The sequence below is a fragment of the Vigna unguiculata genome, chromosome 9, assembly GCF_004118075.2.
Source record: "Vigna unguiculata cultivar IT97K-499-35 chromosome 9, ASM411807v1, whole genome shotgun sequence".
Taxonomy (NCBI): Eukaryota; Viridiplantae; Streptophyta; class Magnoliopsida; order Fabales; family Fabaceae; genus Vigna; species Vigna unguiculata.
Genome location: NC_040287.1, coordinates 43,740,908 through 43,768,706, shown reverse-complemented (window position 1 = coordinate 43,768,706; position 27,799 = coordinate 43,740,908). Strand labels below are relative to the sequence as shown.

The window sequence follows — 27,799 nt, the reverse complement described above, 5'->3', positions numbered from 1 at the left end:
GATATATATAATCAATTTCCAACATTAAAATACAAGTTTACACTTTTTTTCATTACGAAGTGTCAGTTTGTTTTAGCTACTCTCTTTTACATTTTATACAATACACTCTTTTTAGTACAATTAAGTGTTTCTTTCTTTCTTTTTCTTATAAACTCTTCTGGTTATATTCATTCACCTCTGTTAAAGTAACAGGGAGAGTTTCATCAAAGATAAATGATGAATGAATATAGCACAGATTTAAAATAAAAGGAATTGTAGACCAAAAAGTATAACAGTGTTGGAGGAAGAAATTGATACTCATCTGACATAAGGAAGAACATTTATCTTATGAAAGGTTTGAAAAATGAATGCAGACAAACACCCATAAAATACGAAAATGACAAACAAAAAATTGTATAGACAAAAATTGTGTTGAGTCATACTTATACTAAGAGAACATTGATTTATAAATGAGTTCATCTTTATAAATGAGTTCATCTTCCGTAAATGTTTAGTTTGTTTGTTTAAGATATAGAATATCACATGACACAAGTGTGAAAATATAAGAGTTTATGTTTAATGTGACATATTAGTGACTTATTAACTAAAAGATAAATAAATAAATAATATAAATAATAAAGAATAAAATATAATTAGGTTAATATAATAACTGTTATTTCATGTAATTTGACTGGTTTAGTGGAATAATGGAAATTATGAATTTAAAAAGTAAGAGAAATAATAAAATAATGAGTAAAAAAACCGAAATCTTGAATCATTATTTATTTATTTAAGTCTTATAAAATTGAATTTTCTTATAGAAAACAGTCGAAATCATTTATCTAATTGAACTTTTTTATAATTTAAAGAATAATTTTTTTCACAAAAAAAAATGTACATATATTATCACTACTTTTAAGATCTTGTTTTGATTTTTTATATATATTATTATGAAGTTATTTGAAAATTTTCAAGTTCAAAATATAATTGAACTATAAGTCTATGTAAGCCACATATTAATAATATACAAATTAAAAATGACTAACTTCAATTTAAAATATTAATTTTTTAACTTAATCCAAACTAAATCAGGCCCATTTTCTTGAATTCATACAGATAAAAAAAGCTTTATATTAAATAATTAAATAATGTAAACCAAATTGAAACTTCAAACCCTCACATAAAGTCAATTTCGAATGGAATTTGAAATATACTCTATATAAGTTAAGAAAAATAAAAAGAATATAATTAGAAAATTAATTATGAAAATGAAAATGAGAAAAAAGAATGGATAAAGTTAAGAAAAAATAGTGAAACAATTTCTTTTAATTGCTTGAATTAATAAAAAAGTGAATGAAAAGAAAATAAATAATGTTAAAAAAATTATTTTTATATTAATTGAAAACAATGTTATAGTGAAAACGATAAAAGAAACGGAGAACTTTTTTCTTTCGTAAACAAATGCTAAAAAATTAATATACCTACACATTTCCTCTCTTTACTATTTCTTTTCCATTATTTCACATAAAGAAACAATTAGAGAATTAAAATGAAGCAATTTGAAAATTCGTGCTTAAAAGCATTAAGCGGTTTGGGGGCATAAATTCTAATTATATAAATGTCTGATTTCTCAGAAAATGTGAACATGCGATGATTGATAATAACGTTTGACATCATAACGAACAAAGTTATGTGAGTGAATTTAACCATTTAACCATGTGTCGGTATTTTAATCAATTTCGCATCAAACAGTTTTTTTGCGAGATACATAATTCTCCTTTTCCATTAGTAATCGGAAAGTATATAAATTGTCATCAACCTATAGCATAAGTTCTCTTAGTGTCAAATTTTCATAATAGGCATGATCCTAAAATACTTAAAAATGTTGAAAATTGGTAAATTGCCATTAGTGGATCAAACTGAGATTGAAAAATGTGTGATCATGAGTGACTTTGAAAACCGAATCCCTATCATAAAATTAGACAGGTTCTGAGCATTAAAGGACACCAGGTACTTGATTCATGTTTTTGTGACATCTCGTAAATACTATATTGGTTTCAAACAATATATCCCTAGTGATGTTCGACTTATTACTGCAACTTATGCTACTATCCTTGCATATGTAAATCCTAGCACTAGTTCCCAAAGAGTTGGGAATTAACTCTGATCTTCCTCACATAGTATCTAAAAGACCGAGGGATTCTGCCTGACTTAACCGCCTTCAAAGCCTCAAATGAGTGTTCTCATACACCAATTACATGACATAAAGTAGAGAAGACTTAGGTCTTATGGTGACATCATACACGAGAAACTACGGTACGATGACATCAAATTGTGGACTGAAGGATGATAACAGAACATGTACACGTCAAAAAGCCAACACAAGTTGCCCTAAATTCTAAAGGTTACCAACTTTGTTGTTGCACTGCGAGTAAGGCGATTTACAAATGCAGGGATAGTCAGACAATTTGCAGGGACGAGTGGGAAGATCAATGAGGATATACTAACTATTGTTTGAAATCCATATTCAGTATCTACGAGATGCCACAAACCCATTTGTTTCTGCAAAGTATCCAGTACCTAGAACAGGAAGAAAAAGACCCATATGTAAGGCAGGCACCGGTTAACGCTAAGAATCAGCAGCCTTAATTAAAGGATGTAACTGTCAAGTTTTTGGCAACTTGTAAACCTTAGATCATGATAGGATTTCTTGCCAAAACATTTTTGCAATCTCAGTTTGACCATTGATGATAATTTATCCATTATCGACACACTTGAATGCTGTAATCAAGTCTCCACAGAGGTCTTTTTACTAGAATAGTAACTTTGAAACACAAGAAAAGAGAAATGGGCAAATATTCGTTCATCTATTCCTTGTACTAATAACTATGAGATCAAAATAGAACCGGCGTCTGTTTTGAGCTGGCCTAAAGGTAAGCGTCTGTTTTTAGCTGGCCTCAAGGTAAGGAACAGTAATATTAGAGAAAGCTATTCTGATGTACAAAAATTCTTTTCTGATGGTCAAGGTTGCGTGCCTCTTAAATGATTGAAACTAAGGAAAAAGTTTTTCCTTGTACAATATCTTTTGTGAGAATATACATTAGAAAATAGCTTAGTCGATGTATTATTCTGCATGAAGTATACAGTCGATGCACAAAAAATAAGGACAGAATGTTATGTAACCCTATTTGCACATAATCATAGAAGCTCATAGCGGCAATGCTTCAATCTGTTAGACCAGTAGATTATCAAGAAGAATATGCTATGGTTTAGAGCCTAAGTGACAAAGATAATGATCCTAATGCAGTTCAAAGTGTGAGTTAGCTTTGCTAAGGGTGGTTTCACAGGCATGGGAGTCATGGGAATCATCAGAGGCAGTGAGGCCAATGCCTACTCCATGGACCCAGTACCCAATGGCTTTGTCAACACCATCATTTGCAAGTTTGTTCGCATTCATTGCAAGCTTTGTTTAAACATTCTGTTCAATTATTTCCAATTGACAAATTAAAAAATCTGAGAATTATGTGAGATCAAAATCGCACATGAGAGAAATTAGGAACTGTGTGTAGGTGAACGTACACTAAAGGGAGATATACCATAATTTGTTGAATTTAAATACAATGTAGTTTAGAAACCCCTTATCCCGAGCAGAGCAGTCCAATTCAAAGTTGATGGCAACAATGTCTGTGCAAGTCCAGAAGGTGAACAATTTGATACTCTGCATGCAGCGGGATCAGAACAAGAAAGGAAATGAAGCCTGTGATAACATGTAAGTTTAAGAGAGACAGGGAAGAAAGGTAAGCTGTTCCTATCGCCTAATTGGGAATTTGGGGGACATGCAGATGAGCAGGCATTATAATTTTACCAACTAGAAATGGATCCACCACGCCATGAAAATGGCCACTAGAAGAGGCTGCTGCATTCGGTTACAATCCAGCTGCAGCTGATCATTCACTCTGCAATCTGTCCATAGGGCAAGCAATTAAAAGTATAAGCAAGTAACTTGAAATAGAGTCACTATCGAAAAGAAGACGCCAAGCTAATCGCTGATAAAAGAAAAAAGATGACTTACTTGATTAAGAGGATTGTCAGGAGATTTCTTCCATAGCTTCCATATCAAGTCCTTGTACTGATTATGAGTAAGACCCGGTTTCTCTTCTTTCAGCTTAGGGAGTTCAGCTTCTTCGAATGCCTGCAAGGTATGGTTAGCGGATCGAATTCAAATAAATGATAAAAAGTGAAAAATAGAATGAATTTATACCTTGAAGGAGGCCTTGAGGCGCCTCTCGGGATGGCGATCGGGGGGCAAGTTGTCGACGACGGTCATCTGAGCGATGGCATCATCCAAAGATCTCGCTTCGATGATAGAATCGTCACGATTAGTGTTGGACACCAGAACCATTCTCTCGTACTCCTCTTCTGCAGCAGTGCGACTCTGCCGCTTCTTCACCTCCTCCGCCTTCCTCTCAGCCTCCGCCTGCTCCTGTTCCCGCCGCTGCCTCAGCTCCACCTCCGTTACCTTCGGCACGGGTATCGACACCCGGTTCGCCTTCTTGTCCACCTTTTTCATCGCCTTCTCCAGCTCCTTCTCCTCCTGCTCCGCCAACCTACGCGCCTCCGCCCGACGCGCGGCTGCTTCGGCCCTCTTTTCTGCCTCTTCCTCCTTCTTCTTGGCGGCACGTGACTTGGAGCCCTCGGCCTCTTGCCAGTACTGATCCTCCTTTTGTCGAGTCTCCTTCTCCTTGCGCTCCGTTTCCGCCGCGCTCTTACGCGCCCTCGCCGCCTCCGCCTTGGTGTTCACCCCCATCTTCTTCGGCATCTTACTTAGGGTTCACTTTTCTTGCGGTGCTGATGCTGATGTATCAAAACGAATTTGATGCGTGCTGTGACCAGATTATATATTCACGAGGGACAGTTAGCTGACGTTCAGTTCCGTTCCTTCCTTCTCAATCATCTTTATTTCTAGGCTATTTCTTTTTCCACATGTACTTTGCATGTGCACCCATTGGATAGTTAAAAGACCAAATTATCCCTTTGTCTCTTCTGTTCTTGTTTCCCTTGTCTTTCTTTGCCTTGTATCATGAAATTGGATTCTGCATTTTAAAATGTTTTATTAAGAAGACAATTTTGAATTATACAATAGAAAAATTAATAAATAAAGATTTTTAATTTGAAAAATATTTTCAAATTACGTAATTTAAAAGTTATTTTTACAAAATAATTACTTTTATATGGTGTATTAAAAACTTTTATGTAAAAAAAAATTAATAATGTAATCTAAAATATTTTTTATGCGAAAAGATAAATTACTGATCATGTGATGTGAAAGTCAAAAATAAATTATGAATTACATAATCTAAAATTTAAAAAAAATTGTTAGGATGTTCACATTTAGAGGGGTGGAGAAGGAAAATAAAGAGGTGCAAAAATAAATATCTTTATTTCTCTTCTTTTTAATACTATTAAATGTGTTTCGAATATTTCATTTCAAAATGTACTTCGTATATTCCAAAACAGAAATTATGAAATTCTTATTTTGGAAATTTACTTCTCAAAATTGTTTTAAAAATCTTATTCCAAAAATCTGATTTCAGAAATTTTAAAAAACTTGTTTCAAAAAAAAAAAAATCAAAAACGTTTTGAAGTAGTAAAATGATCTTTTTAGAAATTTGAGGGAGTGACCGAAGAAACTGAGGAGGTGCAGTCAATAAAAACCATGAATTGCGCACAATTCAAATTTCAATAAGGAAAACTGTGTATCCAATACCTTTTCGCATCAGTTTCAATCAAACTTGACTACAAAAATTTTCTGTCAGGGAGACAACAAATAGAAGGGATTATCCAATATCGCAAAATTCGTCTTCCGGTTCACCTTACCATAAAACTTAACAAATTTGAAATCTTCAAATAACACTCACTTGAAGATATTTTTCTCCATATTTCCTTCGGAGTTAAAACAAAAATAGGACTATTTTTTTCATATTTGAATTCGGATGGAGTACATAAATCCAAATTCTTGCTTCGGAAAAGACAAACCAAAAAATGAAATTGAGCATCACTCAGATATGGAGCCCCTCAGATGGGCGAAATTACACCCAAGTTATGACGGTTCATTTCACTGTCTCCTCTACCCGCAATACACATGTAAGCAAAAAAGAAAAGAAAAAAAAAATGGAAATATTATGTTGGAAATCCACTATCATCATGTCATGCCTTAAAAACAAAATAACAGCGGAAGGCATGAGCATGGAACATCGAAAATTGGGTTGTATGGGAAATAGTAGCATGGCATGTACAAGAACAAAATGTCCAGCTCTCTCACCCACCCGACTTCAATCCATATCTTGTGTGCAATCTGATTTTTTCCTTTTAGCAGAAATTCGTGGCCGTAGCTGTATGAGCATGTAAGGAGTAAACTGTAAGCAAAGGCAATATAGTATGGCAAAAAGCAAAATTTATGTGTACTGTGTTTAAGCATGTAAACAATATTTCTGTAAATTTTTTAACTGGGATACATTTTAAAAGCCTTTGCCTTTGTCCTTGTCCCTTACTAATCAAACCAATTCAAGCCTCGTTAAAATATTAACCCTTATTAGCACAGAAGTATAAAAATGCAAACTGCTAATCAATCACCAAATATTCCTTTGACATAAATACAATAATGAAAGTTATGCAGTTTCCATACCACTTCCACATACTTCAGTTGCTTCAATACTTGATCTGTTTCAAGCTCCTGCAGCAAATATATAGGTGAAACGGATAGGATTTAATGAAAGATGATAATATTTGAAATGATCAAAATAAAGGATTTAACATGATAATTTTACTGTCTAATTTATGATACGAATACAATGAGCTATGCCTTGTCCAGATCCATATTCATGTCGAATACATGAAAGGCACAAAATACTACTCACTGTACCTCTACTATAATTTAAATTGGATTTCAGTATCAAATATTTTAAATATATTTTTATTTATTTGAACATGTCTGACAAGCTAGCTGTCTCATGCTTAACATCTCAATGTTAAGTTTTATATAAAATTTAAGACTCGTTGATATATTAGCTGTGATGTTATTGTGTCTTGTATTTTTGCCATATATGTTGTGTCCCCTGTACTGATTGTTCTGAATACTTGTATCTGTGTTATATTCATGCACTCCATTGAACACAACAATATGTCTGTGCGAGAGCATAGAGATCTGACCATATTCAACCAAAGTAAAAGGAATACTCCAATCATAATAAATGAAATACTTCAGCATAATATTTCATGTTCACGCTTGGTTAAGCAAATAGGTAGAAAATGAAAAAAAAAAAGTTAGGTTTTTCAATTCAGAATTAAAAAGTGACACCTTCATGACAAGACAATCAACAGAAAGGAGAAAGCTGAAGAGTTAAATATATTTCACCTGGGGTACAGCACAATCAGCATGAGATGGATCCCAATGGATAGCACAAAAGCACTCCCAGGCATTAGTTTGAACTTCAAAAAAAGGTGCCCTGCCAAACAAAAACATTGTCTAAATTAATGCAATTTAAGCACAAACAAGAGACTCTCTCACACACTACTCCTTTCTCAAGCTTTATTCATTTCTCCCTTCTGTGTGCGAAATAAGTAGAAAGAGTACGATGGTGCAAGGTCTATTTGATGGTGATAAGTCTAACTATTAAGAAGTTTAGCACAAGATAAGTTAAACAAATTTTCCTAGAATAAGCTGGATAAATATCTGGACAAATCAACGTGGAAACTCTTGCAGTGCAGACACACCGCTCTAAGAAATACCTCGGCAAACTCCTTTGGTTCCAAAGGGTGAGCCATTGCAATGAAATGAGCATATTTCATCAACTATTTGTCACCGCGAATATTCTTCCAAGCCCTATAGCACTAGCTATTCTCGAATCAAGTCCACTATTACATGAGACCACGATTGACATGGGCATGGATATACTGAACTTGTATATGTACTCGGTGAACTCATTGGGAAACTTGTGCAAACACACCACTTTAAGAAATACCTCAGCAATCTCCTTGGCAGTAAAAAGGTGAGCCATTACAATGAAATGGGCATATTTCGTCAACTATCCATTGCCACTAATATTTCTCCAATGAAGTCCACTATTTCATTGGACCACACTTATGATAGACTTGGATATGTTGAACATGGATGTACTCAGTGAACTCAAAGGTAAACTCGAGTAGAATCACGAGTTTAAGGGTGAGTTTGTGTTTACATTAAATTTTTAAATTTGATGACTTCGCCCCAGAATTGTCATTGTTCATCGTAATTTTAAAGTCTTTTTCTCTCACGGAACTGTGACTCACTCATGCTAATTTCCCAAACCATTCTCCTCTGTTATTGTTTGACGAATCCATCATACTACAGTCTGCAAACTCACTGGTGCTGATACTGCTGTCTGCAACCTTGTCAGATGAGACTGCTGTTTGACCACTAGTACCCTTTTCACCTATATAAGATATGTTGAAACTTATGGAATTATGGTATTTTCACTATTTTGATACTATGATCATATATGGATAGTTTTTACTTAAAAACTGTATGATATTTTGTTACTTCTTAAGGTATGGATGAAGTTGGTTTTTTAGTATTTCGACTCAAGTTTACAGGCCCTTCACTACCTTACCTAAATTCTCAACTTTAACAATATTGATCGTTGTTACTGGTAACAATCATGCCTTGATCGAATTCTCACTACTCAATTCAATTTGGTATTTCATTGATAGAGCTTGGTGTTTTAATCTATTTTCCTGGAATTAAAGTCAAGCTCGACTCCATGGGTCTCTTTATCTCACTCAAAGCATATACATAAGAGATATTGTGGAAAAAACCAATATGACAGAGGCCAAACTCATTTCTTCTCCTAAGGTAGTGACAAACTTCGAAAAAAAGGATACAAGTAAGAGTGACCCGTACTATAATTTGGTTATATTATACTTAGTCGACTTAGATCTTCAACACACACCCCTCCCATCAAGGACTAAATATCTTGTCAGAATCCCCTTATTTGTGCTGCAGTTAATATTTCCCTGTACAGTTTTAATTACATGATTAGGATATTTTATTGCATTCCATATTTAAGAGGATTAATAGGTTCACAATATATTTTATATTTATTGTACAGGATCACTAATCCTGAATTGCACGGATAAATTATATTCATCATAAATTAGGATTTTCAGTTATTATGTCTTTGTATTCTATTTAAGAGCAATTGCTCCTCTACAAATAATATCAAAAACAGTTTTCTGACATGGTAGGAGCACTCTACAATCCTTGAGAGCCTATGTAATCTCTTGTGTAGCCTTCACTGCTGCAACCCCACAACCCTTTCTTTAGTCTACTGTATTCCTTCTAGGCTTGCATTGTCATACTTCAAACCTTAAAAAGGTTCGATACTCAGACAATCCTTAACCAATAAGACAATTTGGGTAATGCTAAACTACAAAATAATCACCCAAACCTTAGGCTTAATGGGAAAAATCACCTAAAATGGTCTGACTTTGTCCAACCAAACCTTTTTAAAAGGGAAGGGTAAATCAGGTCATTTCACTGACAACCTTCCAGTCTTTAGATCCCAAGTTTGCAGTATGAGACAAGAAAAATGTGGTTGTACTATCGTGGTTGTGGAATGCCATGCCATGACATTAAAGGTGAGTGATGCTTACATGTTTATGAAGACAACTAAGGAGATATGGGATAGTTGTAAAGTAAATTATTCCAAAGTTGGTGATGCTGCCCAAATATGAGATTAAGATGAGAATCTCTAATATAAAACAAGGGAATTACTCAGTCAGTGAGTATGCCCATAAACTACAAAATCTGTAGCAGGAGTTAGACCATTGTGAACAATATGAAGAAAAATGTAATGAAGATGTTGACCTACTCAAACACCACAGGGAGAAGAACATGATCTGCAAGCTCCTGATAGGATTAAACAATAAGTTTGACCATATTAGAATTCAAGTGCTGGGGAAGGACTTGTCGTCCCTCAATGAGACAGCGGTTGTGTTTCGGGCAGAAGAAACTGCGATGGAGTAATGTTAAATCCCCCATCAAATGAAAGTTCGACCTTGCTGGTACAAAACAAGGGGAATATAGTTGGACAAGGGTAAGTCACTTCACATGGAAATGAAGTAAGAGGAATAGATATACCTAAAGGAGATAATAAAGACTCCCTTTGATGTACCTACTGTAAGAACTCGTGACACAATCAGGACAAGTGCTGGAAACTTCATGGGAAGCCTCCAAATCCAAACTGGAATTGGACACCTCATAGATGTAACTCGAGCTTCTCTTCTCCATATGTTCCAAAACAATGTTAGGGAGATTTCTTCCTGCTACCTATTTGGTTTATTGTATACCGTCCAAAACACTGAAAATAACATTCTCATTCAACTATTCTACAACTTTTTCCCCGACTTTTGACAACAAATCATCTATTACCTTGAGTCTTTGGTTGTGTATCCTTTGTCCATGTTCATTCTAAACAAAGGGGGAAACTTGATCCTCGGTCAATTAAGTGCACATTTATTAGTTACTCAACTACCCAAAAGATATACAAATGTTACCACCCTCCAACAAAACGATTCCTTGTGTCTTTTGATGTCACCTTTGATGAAAACATGTAATATTTTCAACCTTATCTTCAAGGGGAAAGCTCATGCATTGAAGATAAGGATAATTTATTCTTAATGGAAAACTTCATTCTCCCAAAATTAAGTCCTATTAATGCTCCACCATCTATTGAGTCTAAACTTCACCATCTACTGAGTCTAGTTTGGTTCCTTCTCCTATTCATTCTCCTTTAATGTCAAGTCCAAAGACAATTAGAGAACAAAATAAAAATGCCACCCATCCACTGCAAGTATACTCATGAATGACAAGGTCTGTTATTCAATCACCACAAGTCTGAATCTGAACCTATACCCGAAATATCTGATATTAAAGAAGAACATTATATGCCAACCATTGAAATTCATGATCTTTCAAGTGCAGTAACGAAAGGTGTTAGAGCATGTACTCAAAAGCAAAGGTACCCATATTCACATTTTTTGTCTTATGACAAACTATCCAATACTCACAAAAGCTTTCTTGGTCTTCTAAATACTTTAGCTATTTCAAAAACTGTTGATGAGGCATTGACTAGTACGGACTGAAAATTGCTATGATGGTTGAAATGGTTGCTCTTGAAAAGTACTAATACTTGAAAGGAGACTCATCTTAGAGTTGTTTATCACATTCTACAATACTTGAAAGGAACACCAAGAAAAGGAATTCTATTTACAAAGGGGAATGAGGTCATCTTAAACAAATGCTGACAATGCAGGTTCTATAGACCACACAAGAGATCTACCTCTAAATATATCATTATTCTTGGAGGAAATTTAGCCACTTAGAGGAGCAAGAAACAAAAATGTTGTGGTGAGATCAAGTGCAAAGGCTTTTATGTATCTAAACATGATTAAATTACATTTTAGTTATATTTTCTCTCTCACATTGAACTTCATCATTTGCTAATAGCCTTAAAGTTATCTTAAATAAAAAGACTATCCTTCAAAATAATAACTTATAACCCCTAAGAAACAACCTTGCATTAAGTTTGAATTGCACCATTCTACAGTCATATCTTCTTGTTTCATAACTCAAAATATTCAAAACAACAATGTTACATGAATTACCTGCGCCATTTTCCACATATTGTTCCATTGGTTCTGTCTATAACTGTCTGACATTGGATCCAATTACCAATGGCACTAAGTTTAGCAGGACTTCGCGTATTCTCTTCCTGCAGAAATGAAAAGCATTTCCATCGGCGGGAGACTCAAATTAAAATGAAGATAATAAAATAAATGGGAAAACCTTTACCAGCAGTCTATTGAAGTCTGAAGGATTAATTTCGAATGGTTCAGGAAGGGTATCTTCATCACTGCAAGAAACAACAAAATGATGTTGGAAGCAACTCAATAGTGAAATATTCCTCATGAACAATTCATATAGATAAACACACTAAATATGCATAATTTCACCTAAGAAAATTAAACCCATCAACCAATCAGTAGAGTGATCTCATCAATTGTTTCTGTGCTATGTGATCTCATTCAATGTTTAGACTGGTTCAGTCACAGATAGAAAGCCTAATCTAGATATGGCCTATTTAGAATGGACTTGTGGGGCAATTTAATTATGTGAAGCGAAAAACAAAGTATAGTTCCAAGGTGTAGTATTGATGCAGAATATAGAGCTAGGGAAAAAGGTGTATGTGAGTGGCAGAAAACGATTCTTGAAGAGCTACAATTTCCTATGACTCTCCCGGTAAAACTGTATTGGGAAAACAAATATGTCATATACATATTAGAAACCTATCCAGCATGACTGATCAAGCATGTTTCCTTCCATAAAAATGACAGCCAAACGTAATTTTTCCTTTTGAGAGACATTCTGCACTTCAAAAATAACAACAACTGAAAACTCTCCTTCCCCCTTACCCCATAAGATAAGACTAAATATAGACTTTCTCAGAAAGTCTCACCCCAACTAACTTCTTCACTATTTATATTTTTTAATTTCTTTCAATAATACACTTTCCATTCCTTCTCATTACTTCCCTACCTAAAGTTTCACTCAATACATCTTGGATGTTCTCAAGAACTAAAACACTTCGTATTCACAAATTGATAAGACTTTTCAGACTTTCAATGCTCAATGGGATTTTTTGGAAGTCTTATAGGGTGAAGGAAGTATATTGTGATGAATTTGCGTCATTTGATCCATTTTATATTCTATTTGTTTGGACCATGATTAACTGTTTTAAACATTATATTTGATTTGATTCAGTAAACTCTTGCAAATTCACTTGTCTGAGAGTGGAATTTATGGACTCTCCATGAGTTTAAATACTCTCAAGTTTGACAACCTTGGTTAGATGTCACCATTCCACTTCCATTGACTTACATGCGTTCCAATTTTGGGAAGTTCTCTTTTCTACAAACCACTTAATCATAAAAATGTCTTCCAAAGTAGACAAATTTAACACCAAACACCCTACCCTTTTATATAACATTGGGATCCTAACATCGACAATTACCCTCATTACAACAAATGGACCCTAAATCCACAAATGCACCTTCATGTGGTGCTCAAAACAAAAGATAAAAGAATGTTACAAATGCTACTTTAATTTGACCACTGTCACTCCATGGATGTAACCTTCCATGAGAACTAGCCCTATTACCCCAAAGTTGCCATTCAAAGTGAAAGAACAAACTAGAACTCCAAGAAATTGAACCCCTTTATTCTACTAAACCCCTCAAAATAGTTTTCTACTCAAACAAAAGTAGTAAAGGTCATTTTTAAAAGCAATGTGAAAAAACACCCACTATAGAATGGTATAGAAAATTTGGTTCCAAACATTTGTGAATAAAACAAAAGTTACCTTTTTATCAGACCTGACCAGTCAAGAACTTCTGCCTGAAATCCTTTACCAACCCGCACACTAGATGTATATGGCTTGGTGTCTCTCAACATCAAAAATATGGGATTTGATTCACCCTTGATTGAGGTAGCTCTACATTTTCCCAATTCATTGTGGATACTTGGTTCCTTGATATTTTTCTGCCTTTTCTTAAGACATGAATGACAAAACCACTCATCTATTGGCAATTTCTTCGAACGTGGATTGTAGCAAGATGGATGATATGCATCTTCACAATGATCACATAAAAGCATGTTCAGTGAACTGTCTAAACGATCACATATTTTGCATGACCTGGAACAACAATTATTACCAGTGATGACAACATCTTTCCCAGAAGCCCCATTATCTTCAGGAGGATATTCTCTAAGAAGTCCATGGGTTCTTAAAGTATTAATGCAGAAATCCTTTGTTGTCACCTCTTCTCTAATGGAATCCATGACTATTACACTGGAGATGGAGCATTCACCATTTCCGTTCATTTCAGTTTCCATACCTGCCTTTGAAGGGGAGCAACTACCATTTATGTTGCTAATACCTAAGTTTTTATGAATGTTATCTTTGGTTACTCCATCGCACAAGACTGAAGGTGTGGTAGGATTTTTATCCACCATTTCATGATTTACCCGAACACTAGCAGGTTGTTCCTCAGCTGACGATAAATGTGCAGCAGAGCTTACTACTGGAGGGTAATTTGCACTTGCCAGCATATTAGTTGGCTCTAGTTTGAAGTTTGAGTCCTTGCGAAGCTTCTTTCTCCTGTATACCATCTTAGGTTTAGGTGTAGTATTTTCCGTCATTATACTAGCAGTTGATGTCTGACCCAAGCTTGAGCGGTAAGGATCATCAGCTTTCCTTCTATCTGCCTCCACTAGTTCAGCTTTTGTACACCAGTCAAGAGGGTACCTATTGCATTCGAGACACACCTGCCAAGTTTCACCACTAGGCATCCGGTCACATAGAACATCTTTCCCATCATCAGATACATAACATAGACCAGCTTCAACTGAACTAAGGAGAGAAGTTTGTATTAACATTATCACCTGAAGCAAATTCAGAAAAAATGTTGTATATTGCTACAGAGCCCCAGAGATAAAGTCTAGACAATCCAATTTTTGTGTAGCAAATTAAAGATTATTGAGTTGTTGGAAGCGTGTCCATCTATCTCATCCCGTCAACACACTAATGGCCACCTGGTTTAAAAATAAAAAACAAAAGTAGGAAAAAAATATATAAGAAACAAGTATAAACAAAAAACAAACTTCCTATCATACATATACATACTACAAACAATATTGAAGCATTTTTTTCAATAACTATAAATTTGAAAGGTTCAAAAATTTTGGATGAAGGCCAATGTTATCGAACAAACTAAATTGATGCCTTCTTCATATACCTGAAAAATACATGTCAGCACAACACAGTATAAATATTGCAATGAATCATTTCAAGACAAACTCAATTATAGATGTTAAATATCCCATCAAACATCGTATTCTATTCAATATGTGAATTAGGTACACCATAATTCCCAATTCATAGATAGCACCACCCCAGAGAGCCATCATCCGATGGCTAAAACTCCACAAGATTACACTCGGTCTTCTGTTAGCCACTTTGTAGGTTGCTTTTTTTGACACACTAGCAACTAGCCCTAATCCAAAGTACAAAGTACAACTTATAAGTTATGCATTAAGCTTTTAAATTGGATGTCTCATATCAACTAGAGATACGGAAATTTCATAGCATATAAGTGGGTGCAAACTTCACCTTATAAGCCGATTTTATAAGATTGAGTTAAGCTTAAAGTCCACTTCTTAACATAGTATCAGAGTCATTTTTAAAGTCTATCCTAGCAAGATTTATAATTGTTGGGCATATAGTTCCACCAGCTATCGGGCCGATATCAAACCACCAATTAATGTCTAGTCCCACGCACGAGATATATATACCTCGGCGTGAAAGGGGGGGTGTTGGAAGTCACACACCGATTAAAGATAAGGCAATTTTGATAGTATATATTACAAGCCGATTTTGTGGGATTGAGTTGGACTTAAAGTCCACTTCTTAATAGAGGACATAGAGAGAGAAGGGTGGAGGGTGACTTGCCTTGTTTAGAATTTTGAGTAATGAAAGGAGGATGACTTACAAATCTAGAGGAATTACATATTCTTGTCAACCCCCCTAATTCAAGAGGGTAAACTTTACCCCTTAAAGTCCTCCATCCATCTAAGGGTTTAAGTCACATATTTCTCCTCCCACTCTCACTCCTTACCTCCCATCCAACAAGAAAAATTTGGTTGCACTAGGGCAAGTTTTGCTTCATGAATTTGACAACAGCATTAATCTAGCATAAGGACTCTTAAGATGAGGATTACTCACTTATATATTGTGTTTTGACTCTCTACCTCTAGTCGATGAGAGACTTTGGTTTTTCCAAATAAGGACAAACTCTCAAAGGAGATATTCATCTTAAAATTCCTCTTAGAAACTTTCTTCAATGTCCTTGGTCTTTCTCTTTGACTCTCCCTGTATTTTTGGGATTAAAAACTATGCAATCTCTTCGTTGATGTCTCCATTGACCTTCTTTGTACATGATCAAACCATATGAAACAATTTTCAGTTGTCTTTTCATAATCAATGTAACACCAATATATCCTTGTATACAACCATTTTGTAACTTGTCCTTTCTTATGTGATCACCACACATCCACCTTAAAAATCTCCCTTTTGAAACTCCCAAAATTTTACTGTTGTTGTCCCTTTAAAGCCTAACAATCACTACCATAGAGTACAGTTAGACATGTAGCAAAGTAATACAATAAAATTTTACTTTGAGCATAGCAACTACTTTATGATTACAAATAACTTTTGATCCCTTTCTCCTTGATAGCCATCCCATTTGTATCTTGCGTGACAACCTCATTAATTTCCCCATCATTTTACATCATTCATCCCATACATTTTAACTTGAAAATTTCTCTCATCGAAACATGGATAAAAATCAAGCCAATACAAGCCGGTATGATTGATACCAAATATGTATCAATTATCAAGTCCAAATCCTTATAAAACCAAGTAATTCAAATCTATAACCAATAATTACGACAAAGACAAAGTCGTCCAAAAAAATTACCAGCACCACATTGTATCCTCCTAATTTTTTCTTCTCTACAACTTAATAATTGTCCCCTTTAAATGCAAAATGCCAGAACACTTTCCTTCACAGGAAGTAAACAAAATTTCTCCTCATCCACCTTCTCACAAAAAAAAAATACAACACACTGATGCACTTCTCCAATCTGTTTGACAAAATATGGAGGGAGTGAACAATGGGACATTACTAGGCAAGATAATAGTTTGTGCTTGATAAGGTAACCTTTACTCGTTAAAACATATAAACATTAATAAAATTTAGTAAATAGAACATGAAAGTCATGTCTCTTATACAATTACATACCATAATTGTCAATCTAGTGCAACTTTAATTTTATCCACCAAAATGGTGGACGTTTCAATAATGTTTTTTTATAGTCATGAGAAAGTAGCACAGCTTATATAAATGTTTATCTTTTAAAGTTTAGTTTCATGAAGTCATTTATCTAACACGACACAAATTTATTGTTACTTTAATGATAAATTAATGAAATCATGGATAAGAATCGTGACTTACCTAAGGTTGTGGAGATGAAAAGTACAAGAGAGTATTGGCCAACAAATTTGCATGGTTTAAAATTAAGTCTAATTAATTTAGTTGGAACCAACACAATTTCCATGTCAATGGTAAAATTCATGCACCAAACCAGCAAGAGTAGGACCAAATACATCCGTAATGATGTTGTGTCCATAAGGCCAGCTCAAGGTTTTAAAAAACACTTTGCAGCCGTGATTTTGCCAAATGGACATGGTTTTTCAGATCTTCGCAACAGCACTTACAGTCATGTTGACTGCATTTGTCTGCAATTTTAAGGATTACAACGAAACCATATTGATTGCATTAGTCTGCAATTTCCCATGATATCAAGGATTGCAAGACAACCAAAACAATTATCACAATATAAAACCTTGGTCTTTATTACAAAATTAATGAATCGGCAGGCAAATAACTAAATGCAACTAATATTGAAAAATTGCACTTGCATAGAAGTCAAGCTTGTTATCCCAAAACTTTTATTAAAAGAACAAAAACTCCAACTAAGTTGTGGGTGAGGACCCAACTTCGTGAAACTTTATTCATTTTTTGGTAATAAAATTGAAGAGACGACAGATTAGGATGTCATTCAAGGGATAGTTAAAAGGGGACAAGTTGACACCCTTGCTTGAAATAGACCATGAAGATAGCATAACATATAAACACAATAACACTGAATTCATAGAAGACCACATGATGCAAAGAAAGAATGATTGTAATAGTTCGGTAATCACTTTCAGTAATGCATTACACAACTGATCTCCCTGTTTCCATGTAAACAAGTGACTACAAACCAGGGCAATAAAACCTTCCTTCAAGATTGAAATAAATTTGTATCTTAGTCTCTATTTAAGTTTTAAAAAGGGATTTCACAATAATCAAATATTGAATCAGGTTTTTGCTGACCCATGAAAACCTTTCAAAGAATAAGAAAGCTGTGCCTTCTTGAGTTATTAGGAAGGAAAGTTTAAATATTTTCATGGTTTTCCCCTGCATGTATGACTAAACCTGTGGATAATTCCAATTTCAACATCCTTGCTGAGTAAGAAAATATTTATAAAGATAAGATTTTCCACATAAATCCATTCAATAAAAATCAATAGCCAAGGTTACTGGTTAGGGCATGAACGCAGAGTTAATGCTATTAGCATCTCCAATAGGGTAAAAAAGACAGGCAATTGAAAGCAACAAGAAATTAAATCTTCCTAAACCTCTAAGAAATAGCAATAAGTAGACAATAATTTGGTGCTTTAACAATGGAAATAAATGGCAAACAGCAAAAAATATGAGATGAGAGGGACGAAGCATCACCCAATCGGATCAGAAATGGTAGAGGCGTTGCATTGAGCGGAGGAGAGGCAAAGAGTGGCTAGCGGTGGCATCCCAATACACGAATGAATGGGTTTTAACCTTCACATCTATATGGGAACCATCCAAAGCCTTAATTGTTCAAAACCCAGAATAACCCCTCCCCTTTGTGTTTCAGTTTGAGTCTCTTGATGGATCCATCATGTTCAAAAAACACACAGTGTTGTGTCTCACAGTCACTGACCAAGACCACCCTTTTTCTGCATTCAATCCTATTTCTCTATAGCTTAAACAGCCTGCACAATAACACCCATCCTCCTTCACCAATTTGCTCAATCAATTTAAACGCTCCACCTTCTCCTCCCAAATTTTATTTATTAAGAGAACGGTTATGTTAATCATGCATGTAAGAATGTCATAAATTCAATTTATTAAACCATTACCAGCAATTGTAGAACATACTCCTCCATTGTTTTTTAATATTCAGCTCTTCAATAAAATGTAATATTTATTATTTATCATTTTTTTAATTTCACAATAGTATATTTCTTTAATTTTGGATGAAAAAACCTTGACTAATATAAGAAAACGTATTGACCAATTTCTCAATTTACTAACCGTTCTTTGCCAAAAATCATAAATTATGCAATTCCAAGAAAGACCAAAGTAATTGTATTGTCTAAAGAATAATTGCACGTTTAAGAATATTTGTAAAAACAAATTCAAAAAAGAGTGAAGTTATAGGAAAGTTCAATCACACTAAGGAATGAAGACGTTTTATTTTATAGTATTTTATTTGTAACGTTGATCTACTAAGGGGTGAAATGAGAGTTCAAACAACAAAACTACAAATTGTATGATAATTTGGGAATATATAATGTTATTTAGCGTTGCAAATATTAGTTTTAATTTTTGAATTTAATAAGCATCTTGTGGACTTATATTAAAATCTATGATAAAATTGAACATTATAATTGTGCCTTGGATATTTTTGTTCTACTGTACTTCAAATTAGGGATATTTATTTGAAAAAATCTAGATTTCAATGTGATTTGAAAATTGATTTTCTGTAATTAAAAAAAAACACAAATATTTGTATTCTTTATGAAAATTTCAAGAATGATGAACCTAATCAAATATCTGAAGTTAAAACAATAAATATTTTACAGTTTGGTTTACTAGTTTACTATGTACATTGATTACAAAACTAAAGATTGAATCTTCTTAAAAAATTTATGACGAGAAATTAATAGAAATAAAGACATGGTAAATATTACCAAATATGATAAAGAACTATAATAGAATAAAGAAGATTTATAGGGGATGCAGAAAATATTTGATTACATTGTGTTTTATTAAAGTTAGAGTAATTAATATTTCATTAATAGTGTTAATGAATTGAAAGTGGAAGTTATTTTACTTTAATAAATATTAATTGAAGTCATTAATATTTTATTAATTATGTTAAAATCATTAATATTTATTAATGATCCTAATATATTTAACTTTCTTTGCGAAATTTCTGTAATATTATTTTATTATTTGGGCACCTAAAATCTTGTAATTCTTTATTGTTTAATTTTGATCAAATATTGTAATTCTATCAACCAAAAACACGTTTAAATGTATCCTAACATTAAAAAGTGTTAAACCTCGTGCTTGTTTAAGTTTGTAAAGTTCAAATTGTTTTCTTAATGATTTCTTTTTTTCATTTGGTTTTTATTTTGAAAAGTATTTTCAGGTAATGAGCCTTCAATGATTTTGTTTTCTCTCTTTCAAGATGAATTTAGCTTATTTTTTACATTCAAGAACCCACAAGCCTCCTATTGAAACAAATGATATTGAGAGGTGTAACAGTGTTTCTTTATTATTGGTTTCAATGTTTAATGATCAAAATTATAACACTTATCATTAAGATACTAATTTTTCATGTTAATGAAAATTAGCGTGATTTCATTAAATAAGTTAAAAAAAAATTTGGAATGTGATACCGTTTAAATTGAGAAAAAATAAGTGAGAAATGATTGAAATTTTATAATAGATTTGATTAATATGATAGAATAAATATGGTTGCATAATAATATATTGGATAATATTTTATGAAATAAATTTTTAAAATAATTGGAAACTTTATAATAAATTAAAAATTGGAAACTTTATAATAAATTGGAATGTGACACAGTTTAATTTGAGAAAAAATAAGTGAGAAGTGATTGGAAACTTTATAATAGGTTTGATTAATTTGATAGAATAAGTATGGTTATATAATAATATATTGGATAATATTTATGAAATAAAGTTTTAAGATAATTTTATGTAAAAAAAGTAATTTTTTAAAATGTAGATCGAAGTTAAAAAAAAAACTATAAATAAAAAGTTATATTTCAAAATAAAAGAATATTAAAATAAATCATCAAAATTAAATTTATTTTATTTTTTGAAAAAAATATCATAACAAATGCAATTAATTACCTTATTATTGTAAACCAACAAATTATTAAATTAATAGTTTTTCTATCTCTTAATTTTAGTAATTGATTGGAATTAATTTATTTTTAAAACTTTGAATTAATTTAATCTCTCATCTCATGAAATGCATAAATTTAATCATTTTAAATAAATTTTGTTAAATTTTTAATTAATATTAAAATAAAAATGTCAAATGAACTTATCAATATTTAATTAAATAGACTAAATTCACAAGTTTTTAAATTTTAAAAACTAAATTGGGTTAATATTTGAAAAATAAATAAATTTTAAATTTTATTGAAAATTAAAGAAGAAAAAAGCATATTTAACATATGTACCCAAAAAAACACATGTCAACGCAAAAATAACAACACCATCCATTTGGGACTAAGTTTTCAACATGTGGAAGAAAGAGAAGAAAGAAGTATTGGATACATGTTTTTGTATACCATCTTCATAATTTAATTGTCCATGAATACTCTGACAAATAAGTTATTCAAGCCTTTTCTGGCACATCGACACAAACTATACATAAAAATCATCTTTATAGCACAATACTTTGGATTTTTAGTAGTGGGAAGACCAAATAAAATACTTTATTAAAAAGTCATTAAAAATAGAAAAATTAAATGCTTTATATGTTCAGATAAAAGAACATCAAAGTAGTATTATAAAGTAACTGAGTATATTTTTCAAAATTATTTAATTAGATATGAATGCTTTTCTTACCTGTATTACTCGAGTTATTTTACATGTAATATTTGTTAACCATATTAAAAGTATTTTCAAAACAACTTCCCTGTAAGATATTACTGATGCCTTTTTATAGTATTTTCATCTTTAAAGTATTTTTTCTGTGTCCTTCCCCGTTATTGTTTGAAATCTTATTAATAACTAGTACCGTATATTTATTATTTTAATTTAAAACAAATTATATATAATGCAAGATTTTTAAAGTTTGTTTGATGGTTGGAACATGAAAGGATGACATAAAACATGGTGAGAATATAATAAAATAAGAAAAAAAACATTAATGTTATCGAAAAATTGTGACAAAAGTAATATAATAAAAAAAGGAGAAATAGTTTTTGGTGAATATTAAGAGATTGAAAGGGTAGTAAAAAAATAGGGGAAGGAAGAAGGATTTGGGTTTTTGTGAGGAGGCTGAGCCGAGCCTAAGTTCCCTTATCCTCAATTTCTTTTGTGTTGTGTCACAAACACACATTGCTCTCGCTTCTTCTGCATCTTCTTCTTCAACAACAACAACATCAACAAGAACCACTCCTATCCCATAATCCCATGACATGACACCCTTCACTCACAGTCACAATCTCAATCTCGTTCATAACGTTGTCCTTCGCTACAACCACTAGAATGTCGTGTTTGTTGCCGCACTTCAATTGCCATATCGACACTTTCAGGAATCATCCAACTGCTCTTCCTACCCATCTATGTAACCGTTTTCTCCGTTCTCTCTCCCATTCCCAATTGCCTTTTATTCTCTCTCACACTCGTTTTCTCCCCCTCTTTTTGCAGCAAGAACAAGACCAAATTTCTGTTTCCAGCCGCAATGTCTCTTGTCCGCCACGTCTTCTTCGACTCTGCTTAATTTGGAGAAGAAGTTGGTATTGGATGCTCCTTCTGATCCTAACGCGTCTTGGCCCTATGTCACGACCGTTGCCCCTCCTTCGCAGGTTACACTTCTACAACTATCTTTTTAATATTAAACATAGTACCAAATCAATTTACCTACACTTATTACTTTGTTTCTCTGGATTGGGAATCTCGTAATTTGCTTTCCAAGTTATTATTATGCATGGTTGGTAGTTCAACTGCAGGTTACCACAGCGTGCTCGACTTCCCTTCTTTAGGGTTGCATCAGGTTTAGAATTTAATATCTATCATCATTTCATCACTATAATTGAATTTTTACTTCCAAAGAAGGTTAATTGGTTTAAGGCTATTGAGGAAGTTCCCAATCACACAAGGCTTCCCATTTTTTTTTTTGTATATATTTTTGTAAAAAAGGTTATTTGTTGCCAACTTGTATTATTAGGCAATCAGTTTTGTTGTGATATGATGTATTATTTGTTGTTTATTCTGTCGGTAATATTATGTAATATAGATGTTGCTGTATATTATTTAAAAGGTGTATCACTCAAGTTATGGAGAAAATGATTTTGCATCTATTCACGGAGCTTAAATATTGTAAACATTGTTTGGTCCTTAAAAACAAGACATTTTGATGAAAATATCAGCGACGGAGTCACACATTCAGCTTGAGATTATTTTAATATCGTTCTTGTTGAGATGCCTTAATTTTGTTAATTGGGGTACCATTCTATGTTTCCTTCATTGTGAATGGTTTATTGGGTTGCAGTTTAAGGTAAAAAAAGTAGTGTCACTCGTTGTAAATTTTTAAACTCTTCTGTTTGTTCTCTGAGTAAAAAATATAATTTCTCTGATTGTATGTGGATCTAGGTCACATTAGCCAAATCATGTTCTTCTTTTGCTTTTTTGTGTTTTTTGTTTTGTCCTCATCTTGTTCCATAACAGTTGTTTTATATACATACTATATCAATATATTGCTTCTATTGAAAGATGTTTTGGATTTATTTTAGAATATATAACTCTTTGATTTTTATTTGAAATACAGAGATTTAAAACCTTGCATCATGATGACTTACTAAAGTATTGATTGCATCAATCTTGAAAACATTTGAAGTTTTGGTAAACCTTTTGACATTGATGGACTTGATCTACTTTTATAATGGAAAGTATGGTCAGAAGTGCTAACAAAATAAAGTTGTTTGAAATTAAAATTGCTCAGGTTGTATTTGAGATCAATTAATTGTGAGATAACTCCAATGGACTAGCCGTATTATTTATGTAAGTGAAATATCCAGATTCTTCTATTATATACCTTTGGTTTATAATTTTCTTGCTTAGAAAGAGCTAGAAAAATAAAATATGATTGATGAGTTGCGTTAGATTATGCCTCAAACATAATTTTGCCCAAGGCTCAAGAATTCCTAGAGATATCCATGTGAAGGGTGATAGATAAGATTCAGTTGCCTTGCCCATGACAAAAATGGTCGTGGGGCTGGTTGGCCTTCAATTGCCTTCCGAAACAATAAATATAATTCCTTGATCTCTTTTAAACGCTATATTCATCCTGTTTTCATTGTCAACCAATTCATAAGCAAGAACTATTATAGATTCCCATTTGGCTGCTTTTAAACTCTCTTCTCTACCTTTTATTTTGAAAATTTCAGTAGTGCTTGTACTTTTTATTTTTGGATCAGTTACTCTTGGGTTATTTTTATAGTTGTTTGCCCTTGCAAAGAAAAAAAAAAAGACATGTCAAACTTGCCCAGGAACTAAGTATATTTATGGCTTTAATCAGGCAAACTTTAAATCAACCTTATCTACGGAATCACTTCTTACTAATGAAGAGGCTGTAATAGCTGCTGCTGCATCTGAAGCCCTTGCTCTTGCTAAAGCAGCAGTGAAGGTTGCAAAGGATGCAGCTTTACTAGTAAAAAAGAAGCCCCAGGCAGAAGCAGAGTATAGATCCAATGTTTCTTCCAAGTCTGATGATTTATTTCTCAAATGGTTTCAACATATGGATGTGGAAAATGGTGTAGCAGGGGAATCCATGGGTGCTGGAGCAGAAATGGTGGAAGGTGTTGAGCTAAGCCCCAGCGAAGAGGAATCTGATGTAGAACCTTCCCATGAGGAACTTGAGCGCCTGCAGGAACAGCTTTCCAACAGTATAGCTGTAAGATCTACACGCCAACCAGAACGAAAAGCTAAAAGAGTCAGAGCAGCTGAGAAGGCTTCCACAAATGTTGCATCTTTTAAGCCTGGCTCCTCCAGCAGAAGAAAGCGTGTTTCTGTGCAAGAAATAGATTATTCAGATCCACTTCGTTACTTAAGAACAACAACCAGTACTTCTAGACTTCTCACCTCAACTGAAGAAATCAAGTTGTCAGAAGGAATACAGGTGGGATTTGTGTGATAGAGACGTGTTGTTAGTATTTTAGGGCCACATTATCCATGCACTTAATGCCCTTAATTGTTGATATGCTCCTGAATCTGCTAATAATCATTATAAAATCTTCACAAAATATATGCTGATCTTTAGATTTTGTGAATCAATATTTGTTATTCTTCATATGACAGAAGCCTCATTTATCTGGCTTGTCATTTCCAGCACTACGTGCAACATCACGCTGTCTTTTGCTTCAAAAGATACCATTTAAATATATTTTCTATTTGTTGCCTTCTTCAATGTTTATTCCTATTTTATCCTACTGTGCTTAAAATGGAAACTCCTAAATTGAATGTTCCATCTCATGGGATCTTTGTATTTTCCTAGAACTGTATATAAAAGAGAAGCTTCTCATATTTACTTGACATTATCTTGCACTTTTTTCATAGTTATGGGCAGAGAGGGCTGTACATTATTCCCTTACCTTTATTTTATATTTAAGGGTAGAGATTTTTTTTTTTTTGGTTGGGATGCTCTTCGAGATTTTTCTTACTGGTTGGTTGGACATTATTACAGTCGAGAACCATCCAGAAAGGAAAAAGAGTGTTACATGCAAGTCAGCAAATTGTTCATTTAATCGTAGCAACTCAGCTTGTGCAGATTGTATTAATCTAAATGATTTTAGTTCAGAAGCATCTGGAATGGAAAACAACGTCACAAATTAGCAAATATTAATTTAATCACAGTGAATCAATCAGGAGATTATATAATTTAGGTGATTTTAATACTTGAGGTTGTAAATATATGCTAGCATATTTTTTTTCTGATTAATGTGTATAATTTTACTATTTTGCTTTCGTTGTCTAATAATTCATTTGCCCATTCTTCTGCCAATATAATTCAGGACCTTCTAAAGCTTGAAAGACTCCAGGAGGATCTTGCAGAAAGATGTGGTGGTCAGCCCACATTTGCTCAATGGGCTGCAGTGGCAGGGGTAGATTCGAAGACACTTAGGAAACGCTTAAATTATGGTAGATTTTGCAAAGACAAAATGATTAAAAGCAATATAAGACTTGTCATATCAATTGCAAAGAATTATCAGGGATCTGGGATGAATCTGCAAGATCTTGTCCAGGTACATTCTCACCCGTTTGATTTTTATTTAAACAATTAGTGATGGTGGAAAACATGGCAACTGTGACTGTTCCAGTAATAAACTATTTTAGTGTTTGTCATTGGTTTACAGGAAGGATGTCGAGGCCTTGTAAAAGGTGCAGAAAAGTTTGATGGTACCAAGGGTTTTAAATTCTCCACCTATGCTCATTGGTGGATTAAACAGGCTGTTCGCAAATCACTTTCTGATCAGTCAAGAACTATTCGCTTGCCAGTGAGTATTATGTGAAAAATCACAAGTTAACATTTCTTATGAGTTGAAATTGCTCTAATGTTTCTAAGGGACTTATGATTGTAATTTTTTTGTTTTGAAAGTTCCACATGGTGGAGGCGACTTACAGAGTGAAGGAGGCCAGAAAACAATTGTATAGTGCAAATGGAAGACAACCTGATGATGAAGAAGTTGCTGAAGCAACTGGATTGTCTATGAAGAGGCTTACTGCTGTGCTTTTGACTCCGAAAGCTCCCAGATCTCTGGAACAGAAGATTGGAATCAACCAAAATCTTAAACCTTCAGTCTGTCCTAATCTTGTTCTAATTTGTGCTTAAGAAGAAAAAAAAACTCTTTTCTTTCGTATGATGTTCATTTTGGTGAAACTTGTATTTCTTTTTACCAGGAAATAATCTCTGATCCTGACGCGGAATCAGCTGAAGAACAGCTCCTTAAGCAATTCATGAAGAAGGACCTGCAAGAGGCACTTGACAGTCTTAGTTCAAGGGAGAGGCAGGTGGTAAGATGGAGGTTTGGTATGGATGATGGAAGGACGAAGACCCTGCAAGAGATAGGGGAGATGATGGGTGTGAGTAGGGAGAGAATTAGACAAATTGAGTCGAGTGCTTTTAAGAAGCTTAAGAACAAGAAGAGAACCAAACATTTCCAGCAGTATTTGGTTCCATAACCCCACCAAATATTTGATATTAAACCGCTGTATGAGTTAGCTTCTTCCATACTTGTGAGGTTCCTCCATTTTTTCCCCATTCTCCGAAAGAGAAAACAACATTATTTTTAGCATGCTAGGAAATGGATGTTCACACAAAGGAATAACTTACGAGGAAGAGTCCACCATTTTTAATGTATGTGAAGTGCAAAATTTTGTTGTAGGAAGTTATCTGCTGGGAAATGATTAATCGCCATAGCTATGGATTATTTTTTTTAAAATTACTTTTCTAAAAGCTATTTTAGGAAGCGGGTAGTAATAGAAATATCTAACATAACAAACCAGTACAAGGATGAGTGCTATTTATTTTGAAACAGTCACTGCAAGAATCAGTGAGAAACACATTTCTATTTTATTGGTGGACAGAAGCCAAATTGTGTTATTGTGTTTGAATAATTTTTTAAAACTTGGCACTGTTGGCTCGAATCAATTTTTCCCCTGAACGCCAAATTCAACTGTTGCGAATATTTGGAGCAGATAAGAGACTTGAGTGTATGGTAAAGTGAATACCGCAGTCCCACATGGAAAGGTGAATGGAAAAATAAATGTATTTTGACAGTTAATTACTAACAGCTAAAAGTAACAGCCATGCATAGTATAGGAACATAACGGATTTAACATTGTACTGGTTTTTTAGGGTTCATTCCAGATGTGTACATTAAATACTTTAAAATGATTAAAGGTTTTAATACTATCCTAAGCGGTAAAAGAAAAAGAGAAAACAGATGACGACTAAAGAGGAAATGGACAA

General features: G+C 33.4%; 3 protein-coding genes across 6 annotated transcripts; 1 reads left to right on the top strand and 2 right to left on the bottom strand.

The window, feature by feature from the left end:
- Positions 1-3,413: 3,413 nt before the first annotated feature.
- Positions 3,414-4,901, bottom strand: LOC114195842 (coiled-coil domain-containing protein 124). 2 transcript variants are annotated; one of them, XR_003606583.1, is made up of 4 exons: positions 4,241-4,901; positions 4,052-4,171; positions 3,845-3,942; positions 3,414-3,697 (listed from the first exon to the last, which is right to left on the bottom strand). XR_003606583.1 is itself a non-coding variant. In XM_028086262.1 (3 exons), exons 1-3 carry the CDS (start codon positions 4,796-4,798, stop codon positions 3,931-3,933), a joined length of 690 nt encoding a protein of 229 aa, XP_027942063.1. In that variant the 5' UTR covers positions 4,799-4,901; the 3' UTR covers positions 3,414-3,930. The 2 variants fall into 2 exon arrangements, 1 of the variants encoding a protein (XP_027942063.1); XM_028086262.1 differs by having other exon boundaries at positions 3,414-3,942.
- A 1,029-nt stretch (positions 4,902-5,930) lies between these two features.
- On the bottom strand, positions 5,931-18,874 carry LOC114164793. 3 transcript variants are annotated; one of them, XM_028049557.1, is made up of 8 exons: positions 18,478-18,873; positions 14,519-14,668; positions 13,437-14,417; positions 11,870-11,930; positions 11,683-11,789; positions 7,394-7,484; positions 6,665-6,712; positions 5,931-6,371 (listed from the first exon to the last, which is right to left on the bottom strand). In XM_028049557.1, the coding sequence occupies exons 3-8, from the start codon at positions 14,273-14,275 to the stop codon at positions 6,312-6,314; spliced, it is 1,206 nt and encodes a 401-aa protein (XP_027905358.1). In that variant the 5' UTR covers positions 14,276-14,417; positions 14,519-14,668; positions 18,478-18,873; the 3' UTR covers positions 5,931-6,311. The 3 variants fall into 3 exon arrangements, with proteins under 3 accessions (XP_027905358.1, XP_027905357.1, XP_027905356.1); XM_028049556.1 differs by having other exon boundaries at positions 13,437-14,401; XM_028049555.1 differs by having other exon boundaries at positions 13,437-14,668; positions 18,478-18,874.
- Positions 18,875-22,067: 3,193 nt separating this feature from the next.
- Positions 22,068-27,269, top strand: LOC114164027 (RNA polymerase sigma factor sigB). Its single transcript, XM_028048488.1, has 7 exons — positions 22,068-22,396; positions 22,480-22,637; positions 24,350-24,949; positions 25,842-26,072; positions 26,184-26,324; positions 26,426-26,626; positions 26,728-27,269. The coding sequence occupies exons 1-7, from the start codon at positions 22,318-22,320 to the stop codon at positions 27,007-27,009; spliced, it is 1,692 nt and encodes a 563-aa protein (XP_027904289.1). The 5' UTR covers positions 22,068-22,317; the 3' UTR covers positions 27,010-27,269.
- Positions 27,270-27,799: the final 530 nt, after the last annotated feature.

Coding starts and splice junctions, on each gene's coding strand:
- LOC114195842 (XM_028086262.1), bottom strand. CDS start 4,798: ATGCCGAAGAAGATGGGGGTGAACACCAAGGCGGAGGCGGCGAGGGCG. Junction 4,172..4,240: donor GCCTCAAGGCCTCCTTCAAG/GTATAAATTCAT, acceptor CATACCTTGCAG/GCATTCGAAGAAGCTGAACT.
- LOC114164793 (XM_028049555.1), bottom strand. CDS start 14,512: ATGTTAATACAAACTTCTCTCCTTAGTTCAGTTGAAGCTGGTCTATGT. Junction 7,485..11,682: donor ATATGTGGAAAATGGCGCAG/GTAATTCATGTA, acceptor TTTGTTTGGCAG/GGCACCTTTTTTTGAAGTTC. Junction 6,713..7,393: donor CTGATTGTGCTGTACCCCAG/GTGAAATATATT, acceptor TATTTGCTGCAG/GAGCTTGAAACAGATCAAGT.
- LOC114164027 (XM_028048488.1), top strand. CDS start 22,318: ATGTCGTGTTTGTTGCCGCACTTCAATTGCCATATCGACACTTTCAGG. Junction 22,638..24,349: donor CCGTTGCCCCTCCTTCGCAG/GTTACACTTCTA, acceptor GGCTTTAATCAG/GCAAACTTTAAATCAACCTT. Junction 26,627..26,727: donor ACCAAAATCTTAAACCTTCA/GTCTGTCCTAAT, acceptor TCTTTTTACCAG/GAAATAATCTCTGATCCTGA.